The 12,178-nt window shown below is 42.1% G+C and overlaps 2 protein-coding genes and 1 pseudogene across 8 annotated transcripts in view; 2 read left to right on the top strand and 1 right to left on the bottom strand.

Annotated features, from left to right (window-relative positions):
• The window catches only part of TAF1 (TATA-box binding protein associated factor 1), an 82,117-nt gene extending 81,583 nt beyond the window's left edge, over positions 1-534 (top strand). For 4 of the 6 annotated variants that reach the window (XR_004423162.1, XR_004423160.1, XR_004423159.1 and 1 more), the window contains one exon: positions 476-534. The gene's annotated coding sequence lies outside the window, so the exon portion shown is untranslated. Of the gene's footprint in view, positions 1-202; positions 363-442 lie in introns of those variants that run through there. The other 2 variants (XR_004423157.1, XR_004423158.1) reach the window with 2 other exon arrangements.
• A 7,020-nt stretch (positions 535-7,554) lies between these two features.
• Positions 7,555-11,375, bottom strand: LOC117024913 (suppressor of cytokine signaling 6-like; annotated as a pseudogene).
• The window catches only part of OGT (O-linked N-acetylglucosamine (GlcNAc) transferase), a 40,434-nt gene continuing 39,613 nt past the window's right edge, over positions 11,358-12,178 (top strand). For both annotated transcript variants that reach the window (XM_033105431.1, XM_033105343.1), the window contains exon 1: positions 11,358-11,608. In XM_033105431.1, coding sequence (XP_032961322.1) covers positions 11,572-11,608 — 37 coding nt within the window. In that variant the 5' untranslated portion in view covers positions 11,358-11,571. The remainder of the gene's footprint in view (positions 11,609-12,178) is intronic.

The following is a 12,178-nucleotide window of genomic DNA, read 5'->3' as shown; positions in this document are numbered from 1 at the left end:
TCCCCTGGTGAAAGTCCCAAGGTGCCAGGAAGACTGCAGCTATATCCGTAGGTATTAGGACTTCAAAAGGGATGAGGCCCAGACCTTGGAGACTTCCCCGGGTTGTAAAAGCTGGAGATGCAGAGCTTATCTGGCCCCTGGAAAGACGTGTTAACATTACAAAGGCAGTGTAAAGACCAGGATCCTTTTCATTCTGTTCAAGGAGCCCAGGACTTTCTCTCTCCTTTCTGAAGACTGCAGGATGGCTGTCCTGCCCCCAGATAGAAATGCAGAAAATCCATTGTTCTCCATTCCTCAGCCTGTGGCTGAAACGTGCCACTCATATAGATTTCCATAAGTTTTCATTTTGTCACCTGTGGGTCTGGGTGTGGGGGCCAACGTGGCAGAGCTACTCTCATCATTGATCTGGTTGAATTAATAAAAAACTTTTTCCCTGATCCAGGGACCTTGTGTTTCTTTCTTTTTTTAAATTTAGCTTATATGGGCTGGCCTGGTGGCTCAAGCGGTTAGAGCTCCATGCTCCTAACTCCGAAGGCTGCCGGTTCGATTCCCACATGGGCCAGTGGGTTCTCAACCACAAGGTTGTCAGTTCGATTCCTCGAGTCCCGCAAGGGATGGTGGGCTGCGCCCCCTGCAGATAGAAACGGCAACTGGACCTGGAGCTGAGCTGCGCCCTCCACAACTAAGACTGAAAGGGACAACAACTTGACTTGGAAAAAAGGCCTGGAAGTACACACTGTTCCCCAATAAAGTCCTGTTCCCCTTCCCCAATAAAATCTTTAAAAAAAATTTAGCTTATATTTTAATTCACTTGTGTTTCTTTAGTATTCACACGTATAAAGTACATAACTGTGCAAGTGGGGTAATGTCTCAGTCCCTTCACAGTTTTTGACAAAAGATTGGGGAACATTGACATTTAAGTGATGGAAGGAGGAAGAGATTTAAAAAAGAGAGAGAACAAACAGGAATGGTCAGAGAAGTACAGAATAACCAAGAAACTGAATTAATTCAACGTGGTAAAAACCTCGGAACAAGAATGTTTCGAGGGGGAGGCAATTATCAGCAGTGTGAAATATATAGAGAAGTCTTTTGGTGACTTCTGCCAAAAGAAACTTCAATGGAAACATTTTTCAGTAGGTTTGAGGCATGAATGGATTTGAGGAAGTAGAGAGCAAATATAGACTACTATTGGGAGAAACTGAGAAGGTAAGGAGAGAAACTGGCACCTGATGAAGATCAGGTCAAGGGAGAGTTTTTGTTTTTTGTTAAAAAAAATGTTAGATTTTTTTTGTTTGTTTTGAACTGAGCATTGATTATTTTTCAGTTACAATTGATATTCAGTATTATTAGTTTTCCGGTGAACAGCACGGTGGTTACATTGTATGATTAATGAAGTGATCCCCCTAATAAATCTAGTACCTATTTCACCCGTAGTTACTACAATGTTACTGACTGTATTCCGTGTGCTGTACTTTACGTCCCTGGAACTATTTTGTAATTACCAATTTGTACTTCTTCATAAGGGAGAGTTTTGTTTTTTTAAGGGGAGAGACCCATGCATGTTTAAGGCTGAGGAAAAGGCACTGCGGATTGAAATCAGAGAGAAAGGATAATTGATGGAGCAGGGTTCTGAAAGAGAATGAAATAGATGGCACTCAGGGCACAGGTGGATAGGTGGACCTTGAACAGGAAGACGGAATGGAGATAAGGATGGGTGTGAGTGTAATGTTCTTTGTAGAAGAGATTCAGCCGAGGCTGAAGACCATGGATTTATAGTGGCACTAATTTATGTGGTTTTGTGGATTTTCTGTAGCAGGTACCAATGCCCAGGTGAAGGAGGGGAGAAGGGTGCTTCATAGTGCCAACCCAAGATGAGGGGTTTGTGTGGCTGGTTTGGCAGACAGGAATGCAAAGGGCAGAGTGGTTCAGGTGATCGAGCACGGGGTTAAGAAAGGTTGGGAAGGGAAGGAAAAGAGGCCAGGAGGGGCTGACAAACGGAGAAAATGGAGGGCTCAGAGGACTAAACGGGTCTGTATAAGGTTAAACAAAACGCGTGTCAAGTGGCTGAGGGCCTGAGGGAGCAGGTAGGAGAGGAGCTTGAGGTCAAAATGGAATAGTGGAGGGATAAATGCTAGAGGTGAGCAGTTCTGAGCCACAATAAAGTTCAAGTTTTTTTGTTTGTTTGTTTTTTGGGTGTGGGTGGCTGAAGGGGAATGGACAAGGTCATTGCGAGTCAAAAGACTGAGAGGTTGTTGGCTGTAATCTCCATGGACAATGAGGTCCCCTAGTATGAGCGCCAGCAACTAGGTTTGACATCATGGACTGGTTCCAGTATCTTTACTTAAGGAGGAGTGTGAAGGATATGTAAGAATTTTCTAGGCAGACTGGGATGGAGTAGATGGCCATTCTAGATAGAAAAGATTGGGAAAAGGCATGGTTGGTCTGTGAAACAGCCATGGGGAGTTTAAAACAGAGTATTGCCTTAATTCTGATTTGTAGTTTAGATGTTCTAAGGTGACGTGGAAAATTAGAGTGAGGTAGGCCTAGAAAGCACTTGGAGGGCTGTTGCAATCAGCCAGGCCAGTCCAAGGGGAGTGGCACTGACAACGCAGGCAGAAGGTGAATTCCAGAGCTGTTTGGATGTCACACGTGTTCTTGCTGCCCCTATACCCTTTCACCTGTTTGCAGCCTGGTAGATTCATCCTTTCAATGTATGCTTTGATGGCCCAGCTCTTCACCCCAGAAGTGGCCGGGAGGACCTTTGAGAATAAGATCGTCATCACAGTATCTCCACGTTGCCCACCCACCGCGTGGGGCAGGGGATGCAATGACCGAAGGCTTTTGGTCTTGGATGATTTTTCTTACTTGCTTTTGTTTCCCTCGCCCAAATCCTCCACTTTATCGGAGGCAAGAATTTGCTATCTGGAACAATACGGGATCAGTCTGTTTCATTCTTTTTCAGTGCCTTCTTGACGAGGTACACATGTAGCAAATTGAAAGGGCTCATATGGTATATGAGAGTTGAACTCTGTGTGTGAAAATGACCGGCACCAGTTAGCACTCTCCCTCCTTGTTCAGGTTACTCTGCCATTTGTGGTAGGCAATTCTAACATGGCCCCTAAGATTCTTGCCACCCCCCTGCCCCCCAATGGGCACACATCTCCCAGCTGTTTGGTCAAAATCTAGGCGCTGCTGTGAAGGGATGGTGGAGATGTAATTAAGGCCCCAAATCAACTAACTTTAAGAAATAGAGATTATCCTAGGTGAGCTGACCTAATGAGGTGAGCTCTCAAAAGGGAATGGTTTCTTCCTTCACGAAAGGACAAATATGTATGAGTCCACTGATAGGAGGTATCTAAAGTAGTCGTATTTATAGAAACAGAAAGTAGAATGGTGGTTAGCAGTGGTTGGGGGTGGGGAGATATGTAATGAACACAGAGTTTCACTTTTGCAAGATGAGAAAGTTCTGGAGAGTTGTTGCACAACACTGTGCATATACTTAACACTGCTGAATTATGCGCTTAAAAATGGTTAAGATGGTAACTTTCATGTGTGTTTTTTGAATCAAAAATTTTTAAAGAATGGGAGGGACTGAGCTCTTTCTGGTGAGATTCGAAGTATGAGAGGAGTTTGACGTGAAGAAGACTCTCCATTGCTGACTTTGAAGATGGAGGGGCCCATGAGGCAAGAATAGAGCTGACTGCCATGAAGGATAGTGGGAACCTCAGTCCAAGATCTCCAGGAACTAATTCCTACCACAAACGCATGAGTTTGGAAGAGGCCCTAATCCTCAGAGCTTGGAGCCTAAATGACACCTTCATTCTAGTCTGTGAGACCTGGAACAGACGGCCCCATCATCCTGTGCCCGGATTCCTGATCCATGGAAACTGTGACAAAATAAGTGTAATGTGTGTGTGAGTATGTGTGTGTGTGTGTTAATTTTTACTTATACACTGTATCTAGAAGCAGATACGTAAATTCTTATACAATTTCCAGAAAGGTGCAAGATATTACTCTCATTTGTTTATAAGCCAAACCACATATTACAACCAATGGACTTGGTATGATTCATTCTGTGGGGTTCTAAGTACAAATGGTACACACCTGACTTGAAACATACAGAAAAGTATAAACTACAGCAGTCTGGATTGGAAGTATTACTTTCATGACACTTCAAAATGGCTATAAAATTTCCTTAACCCAACATGTATACTTACAAAATTCTATAAGAATTTTTCATCATCTCTAGATGTAGAGTTTGTAACACTTTTCAGAAATAGCAACTGCACATTTTGCCATGTCATGATTGATTAATAAAAAGGATGTTTACAAAAAACTTTCTTTACAGAATTAAAAAAATATTAAAAGCAACTAAATTTGTGATTGCTAATGTACCACTTTATTTTAGAAATTTTAAAGTTATGTATGGGACTGGCAGTTGTTCCTTATTAGACTATTTAACAAAATTGTCTATTGTTGGTAGTATGATTTGATTTTCAAATTAAGAATTCCTATTTGATGGTGAGCCATTAAGACTTAATATACTGGGGTGCCAGAAAAATGTATACAAGTGGACACTTTGGTCAACATTGCACAAGCAGTAGTTTGCTGTAATCAGAAGTGTCTTGGAGTGGCAGGTTAGCTCAGTTGGTTTAGAGCGTGGTGCCAATAACGCCAAGGTTGCCGGTTTGAGCCACTGTGAGCTGTGCCCTCCTTAAAACACACACACACACACACACACACACACAACAGTGTCTGGACGCTTACAGTAACCACTTTGAGCACCTCTTGTAATTGCAGAAGTCAAACGTGACTTGTATTCATCTTTTGTTAATTGGTACATGCTGAATATTACAATTTTAACAGATTTTCCTCTCTTAAAATGTGTATACATTTTTGGCACTATATATATATATATATATATATATTATATTTTGAATCACTCACAAAGCAACATCTCTCATATAACATGAAATGTACAATAATTAAAATTGCCATTTCTGAAGGCATTTAAAAACAAAATGTTTAGACTTGTAGCATTAGCAGAGACATTGGACATAACCTATTTAAGATTTTAGTAACTTTTACCCTGTTTCAACAGTACAGGTTCAGAAGTTATAATGTGTACTTTCTAGTTTATTTCACACAGGCCAATGATTTAGCCTTTTGGCAAATGATTTTCTTCAAGAGCAAGATGGTTGCCCTGTGTAACTGGTTTCCTTAAACCTATTTTCAGTTCTAGCATCTCCTGTGATAAATATTTTGACCTTCTAAAATTTCAGATTATTGCAGCAAGTAGAAAGAGAGCAGTTTTTCTTAGACAGAGAGAGAGAGAGAGAAAGAGAGAGAGAGAGAGAGAGAGAGAGAGACAGAGAAATTTTCCAAATTCTTCGGCCACCATATTTTGTGATGAAGCATTTGACCAAAAAAGAACTGGATCCATTTACTATGGCAAATAAACACAACTTTCCTGTTTTCCTTTTTTGTTTTGAGCTCACATTTTTAGAAGCACATATTTAAAAATCAAGTACAGGTTTTTCCATATGTCATTTAAGTCACCATTCCATAGAATCCTAAAATATAATCATAATGTACTTAGACCAAACTCAAGGATGAAGTTTTCTCTTTTTCCCCTTCCATTATTAACGAGACTATGTATCATACAGTTAACCTTTAACATTGTTTGCTACCCATGTCAAATGGCTATCATTCTATATAAAAGCAGAAAATATTGCAATATCCCTTTCTTTCTGTTTATAAATATAATGTCTTGACAAATGCTTTTATTTTTATCGCTACATTATCAGAAACTAACAATTTCAGATTGCATTATAACAGTGTATTTCTTTAAAGGATTTTATCTCATTATGGATATACCAAGGCACATCAAAAACTGGCATTCTGAAAAGACCAGGATTAACATTTGCCCTCCAAAACAACGCAAAATAGAAATTTTAAAACATTTAGACTAAAATCAGAATAATCCTAACGACACTAAATAGCTAGATCTTATGCACACGGCATCACATGAGGAATACGTGGGGAACATGCTGTGTACACAGGATGCAATGGGGTCCCCAAACAGTCCAGAAACCTCTGTATGCTGTGCTTTCACAAATAGAACGTGTAAATGCTTCTAGAAATAGAGAAGTTATTTCGACAGTTGTCATTAATGTACAGTGGCCCTCTGCCTGCCTGCCATTTACTATAGATGCACAAGGATTTTACATCTGCTATAGATGCACAAGACTTAGCTAAATTAAAAAGAAAAATCTTTTTTAAAAGTATGTATGGTAGGCAAGAAGACTTCCATATATCTGATAGGGTTTTAATATTTTTCTTAATGCTTCCCAATTTCCACTTTTCCAACTAGAGTATAAGGGCAGGGGTCAAATCTAGCACATTTTACTAGTGACTACGTTAAAGAAAAATATAAATCCACTGCAAAACAATGTTTTTAAAAATCTAAATCAATCCAAAACTTCATATAAACTTTAATGTTGCAAGAGAATCCAATCCATTTGTGAAAATTAGTTGTACAACTAAGTTCTACCCAAGAAAATGACTAAGCTGAAGTTGAGACAAAACATTTGCCAAAGGAAAGGATAGATAACACAAAAAACTATCGTAGGAATCTAAGATCATGTGATACTTCTTTAATAATAGTTCTGGTTTCATAGGCCTTTATATAATGCCAATTTGTATCAGAGTTTAATGACAGAAAAGGTTACAATTTCTCAATTGGTGACACATTTCTTTTAAGATTTTTTTAATGTAAGTCTATTTTTAAAAAGTATACAAACCACTAGATAAAAATGAAGGCAACAGAAAAATTCAACTTTTTACAACCAAAATATCAGCACAACCTTAAAAATAATTTAGAAAAGGGTGTTGTAAAACACATGTCATAGATCTGCACTGTATTAGCTAAGGTTATGTGAATTCATTCGAAATCTTTCTAAAGATAAAAAATCATTTTCAGTGTATATGTAAATTCAGCATTTTATCACATGGGTATGTATCTTCAACACTATGTTTTGAAAATGGACCACTTAAAGAGACAACAATTTTCTCAAAATTGCATTCAACTGTATTTTTTTAAATTAACTTTATTTTTTAATTAAAGTTTATTGGGGTGACAATGGTTAGTAAAGTTACATGGGTTTCAGGTGTACAATTCTGTAATACATCATCTATATATCAACTGTACTTTAAGATTGAATACACATGAAATGTGCTCTAAATGCATGAAAATCACAGTTCATAGTAGAAAAGGATTTGGGGGTGGATTAAGGACAATCAGATAAAATTCACATTGTGATTATTTTGCACACGATGGAGACAAGACAATTCACACTTCCAAAACCTCAAGACTTTCCTCCTTCAAGAACCAAAAATAAACTCAAAGACGCCTTGCCCACTTATCTCCACCCCTCAACTAACTTTTCACCTAAAGCTGAAAGTTATGGCCAGCAAAAGACTTTGATAGCAATGCAAGTTTGTAAACTATACTTCCATCTCTTTTTCTTGAACCCAAAGTGTTTTCTTCATGTTTCAGTAGTGCTTCTCCTGTCAGTGAGCCTTCATTTTGTTGGGCAATGGCAGTTTGGGAAATGTCTATTCTACTGTACCAACGTACAGGAAAACGACATAGGTTTTGCAAAGAACACTCCTTCATGAATGGTGATACTCGATTGGTAAATTGCAGATCCAGGCAACCGAGACCTTGAAAAACAAAAGGCTCCATTTTCCGAGTCCCTGGTTGAGTGTTTCATTGGGTCAGTGAATTGTCCTTCCACATGTGGTGGTTCATAAAATCGCAACCTACCGTTTGAGTGCTCAACTCTAGTGTGAAGTGTTTTGCCAGGGGAGCGAAAACTGGAGCTTAAAAGTAATGGCCATCAGAACTATCCCGAACAAGAAAAGAACCATCTGGCACATTTACTAGGTTCCCTTCTGCCTCCCAGCATGAGATTGGTCCCTAATACCACCGTAATTTCGCCAGATTTTTCAGCTCCTCTGTAAGGTTTGTCACAACCCCGAGACCACAACTTTCCATTGAGTCATAAACTCTTGTAACCCCAGGAGCAGAGTCAGGACCAAAATTGAAATGATAGCACTTCCTTTCAACCACATGGACATCTGTGCTGGTGTTCCTGTGGATTTAATTATTCTGTTCTGGAAGTGGCAATGGCAAGCATGGGAGGGACCTCATCGTGACTGGCTCTTGGACTCAGTACTGCGATGCCTGTGGTGCCAATGAATAAGCCATTGACTGACGCACAGAGATTTCTGGTCTACCCGACTAAAGTTTGGGGAGAGAGTTCTCTCCCACTTGAGAAGGAGCTGCAGAAACTCCCATGGGAGAAGCTGTACAGACAGCAGCAGGCAGTGCTTCCCAAGGATACATGCCCTCACCTGGGGCCCAAAGCTTTGACTCTCGCCTCCTCCATTTTGATACTTGTCTCCTCAGTTTGTAGGTCAAGAGGCCACGGGTAGGACGCCCGAGAAGATTGCGACGGAAGTGGACCTGATTGGGCCCTGGGAGGTCCCATCTGTAGGGACTATTGGCGCCCGGAGAGGAAAGCGTGTCCCTGGGCGGCGTGGCTCCCAGAGGGTGTGCCCCCCTTGCCTGGCTGCTTTTGTTTTGCAGAAAGCGCCTTTGAAAGAACCCGTTAGGCTTTTACTCTTTGATCTATTATTGTGCCTTTTTCATCCTCACTGCTGAGGTGGCAGCTGGCCACATCTTTCCCAGAGCAGCCACCGAATAAGGAGTGCTGTTTCCCAAACTCACCAGCTAGGCTAGTGATGGTGGTTGTACTCCCATGAAATCCCTTTATTCTTTACTTTTATTCCGGCTCAAAGATTTCTGGGAGGTTTGAAGACCCATTTTCTTCCTTATGCTAGTTGCCCAGTCCAGGGGGCTCAATCTCTTTCTGGAATGTTATCCCAAACATCTGGAGAGCCTGCGCTGCTACACGCACGTATTTTCCCAGCTTCATTTAACCTTCGGAGCCATTTTTCCAGCGGCGGCGGTATCGGCGGCGACAGCGGCCAGAGCGTGTTCGCCGCTCACTCGCTCAATCAGCGCGCCGCGCGACTGCTGCCAAATGTGTGCTATTTTAAGCGCTAAATCTGCGGTAATTTGTTACCAGTAACAGAAAACGAATACACCACTACGGGTGTTATTAGAGTGTCAAGGTTTGGGATTGTAAATAACAATAAAATAATTATTTCAGACGATTCTGCATTTAGAATTGCTGCAGTAAAAGAGAGCCCCCCCCCCCAAGGGAGCTCCCCCCCACCCCGAAATCAGCGTTAATGAGTAGCACAAAAGTATCTCCTTGAATGCCCAGGCCAGGCTCCCTCGTCAACTTCCTCCATCCTTAAGTCACTCTTCCCTGCCTAGATATTTATAGACAGTAATGTGTTTTATCACCTAAACAACACTCTTCTGTTTTATGCTCTAGTGGCTTTTTGTGTGCACCTAAAGTTCCTTGAGGGCAAAGAGCTTGTTGATTTTTGTGTACCCCACAGTGCCTTGCACAGAGATGTAAATGTTACTTAACTGGACAAAGAAAGTCTGTTTTTATCCGATGAGTAAGTCCTTCAAACTAAGCCCTCCTGTTAAGTTGCTATTCCTGGAAGGTACCTGGAGGGGTTTATTGAGACTCCAACAGGGGCTTTTTTCCTTATTAAACCACTGTGAGCTCCACCATCCAGCTTTCCATAGCAGGGAAATGTATTATAACTGTCCTCCGATTCTTCTCTCAGGATAAGGGCCACAAGGTTAAAACACAGCATGGTTGGACCAAATAAGCCTGCCTGACTGGGAACATGACCTGGCATCTTACAACAAAAATAGTTTTATTTAATTAGCTCGAGCCCACTAATCAGTAAGGCCTAAACATCTGCTAGTGGAATCCGAGAAGTTCATTCTAACAGTTGAAAAGCTGAGTTTATTCAGCACAGATGGGGGCACTTGTGTGGGGGGGGAGGTTTTACCAGTTAAATCTAATTAAGCGGTAGGTGCCCAATTTCCAGGAGAGCTTGTGTAGTGGATGTGGTGGAAGAAATGATCGATATTATGAGTTTTCTCAGTGTTCATATTCACAATTAACAATTTGTGAACTGTCTCAAAGAAATTGACACACAAGTTAAGGACTTGTTTTTTTGTTTGTTTTTAATGTAGTAAAATGGCTAGGTAACAGAAACGTTTTGGAGAAATTCATTGACCTGTTTTGTTAGATCAAAGGCTTTTTGAAATAAAAAGGCCCTGAGAGATCCAACTTATTGCCTCCATTGTTTTATAGTAATTTCTTGCTGATGTGGCAAGCTACATTAAAACTTTCTAGAACAAGAGATAGGTATATATTAATACCAACATTACAATGTATCTGCACAGTGGACTAGAAACTGCAGGTGGATCTTAAGAGCTGATTTGTTCAAGAAAGTGGAGGCAATTCAGACTCTATGTAGAGGTGTGGTTTATGTAGACGGTGGGCAAGTGAATTCATTTGTCATTGTGGCCTTAGACTAAGTTAAATCACCGATTGTCATGATGTGCAAAGCTATTTGATGGGAATGAAGTCAGAACTTAGAAAAAAAAGTGATAGATTTTGACAAATAATCACCTTCAACATTTATGGCTGCCTTTGAAGTGCAAATTTTCAACATGTCCGTTAATTAGGAAGCGTTTGCCCCAATGCTATGGACAGAAGCATCTTAACACCAAAACGGTTTTGAAGTTTCAGACTATATGTCCCAAATATGAAATGTTTGGGTTCATTTGGCACTGTGAAAGGACCAGTCTTTTCGTCGAAGTGCTTAAATCAATGGCTGGAGTCAGAACTAAGACGTTGAAGTTGGAACCTTTTCCCCCACCGTTTCGAGCAGCTCAGTCTTTGAAATGTAACCATTTAAAATACATTTGTTCAGAACTGACACATCAGCCTTGTAACTATAGGTTTTTGTACGAATGAAGTTGATTCAACTTAGTAGCCGCCTTTGGCATTTATGTTAATATCTACATTCTTGGCTAGGCGATAGAGACTACCACTTTAGCAAAAATGTGTCGGTCACGTGTGTGGCTTTCTTTTTAACATTTCGCCTCACAGTTAAGAAACTTGGACGCTCCTGCTCCAGACAGTGCCCTGACCGCGAGCCGGGTTGACAGGGTTGCTCGCATGCGCTCTGGGCACCATCGTGTTTGTCGCAATGGGTCCTGCGCGGAAGGCTACCCAAGAGCCAGAGACTTTGATTATAGTCGTTTTGTTGGTGGCGCTGGTTACCTCGCTCCTTCCGCGCTGGTACTCGCTTGTAACAGAAAGTAGTTCCGGCCCGTGTTGTTTCGGCGGAGGAGCCGTCGCCGCCATTTCAAGACCGTGAGAGGTAGCTGGCCAACCAGAGCTCTTAAGGTTCGAAGCCTGTACCCGCTGCCGCCACTCGAGCCTGCCAAAGCGCTTGGTACAGCTGCTGCCCTCTCACTACTACCTCTAGAAACAGTCTTGCCAGTAGTGGCGGCAGCGAGACCCAATCACCCCCTTCTCGCCCATCCTCAAGAAGCTCCAGATGGCGTCTTCCGTGGGCAACGTGGCCGATAGCACAGGTACCGCTGTCCGTTCTACCTCGGCAGATGCCCCGTTGGGGTCTCGCGCCGTCCTCTACCTTGCATCACTCCCTCCCTTCCCTTAAGCCATCCCCATGACATCAGTGGCATCGCTGAGCCTCCCGCTGCTCACCGGCATCTGATCGGGTTTTCCACTGTCGCCCACTCCTCAAACATTTCCTCTTCTTCGCTTGCTTTTTGCTTCCTTTCTTGCTTTTGAATTTCACAAATGTCCTAGCTTTCCACTCTCTCGGGACGCTTCTGTCACACGTGCGCTCTTACAATGTCTGGGAACGGACTGCGTTGGAATCCCTGCCCTTCCACTTTCCTTCCTTGGCTCCCCTAATTCAGCGCAGCCCCCACTCCTCATCCCCTCCCTTCCAGCCCTTTCTCCATAGCCCGATTCGGTCCTCCTGTGGCCTTCGGGGCGGGGGTGCCGTTCCGATGTAATCAGAGCCTTACTTTGCATCACCCAAGGACCGGTGTGCTCCTAGTAACCGCGACTGGAGGGTCTACTGAGCAGCACCCTGCTGGGCAGCGCCCGGCTGGTGTTCCTTCGGCTTAGGATTT

Source organism: Rhinolophus ferrumequinum, chromosome X (genome assembly GCF_004115265.2).
Source record: "Rhinolophus ferrumequinum isolate MPI-CBG mRhiFer1 chromosome X, mRhiFer1_v1.p, whole genome shotgun sequence".
NCBI lineage: Eukaryota > Metazoa > Chordata > Mammalia > Chiroptera > Rhinolophidae > Rhinolophus > Rhinolophus ferrumequinum.
Note: the sequence above shows the minus strand (reverse complement) of the source record. Positions and strands in the feature narration are given on the sequence as shown.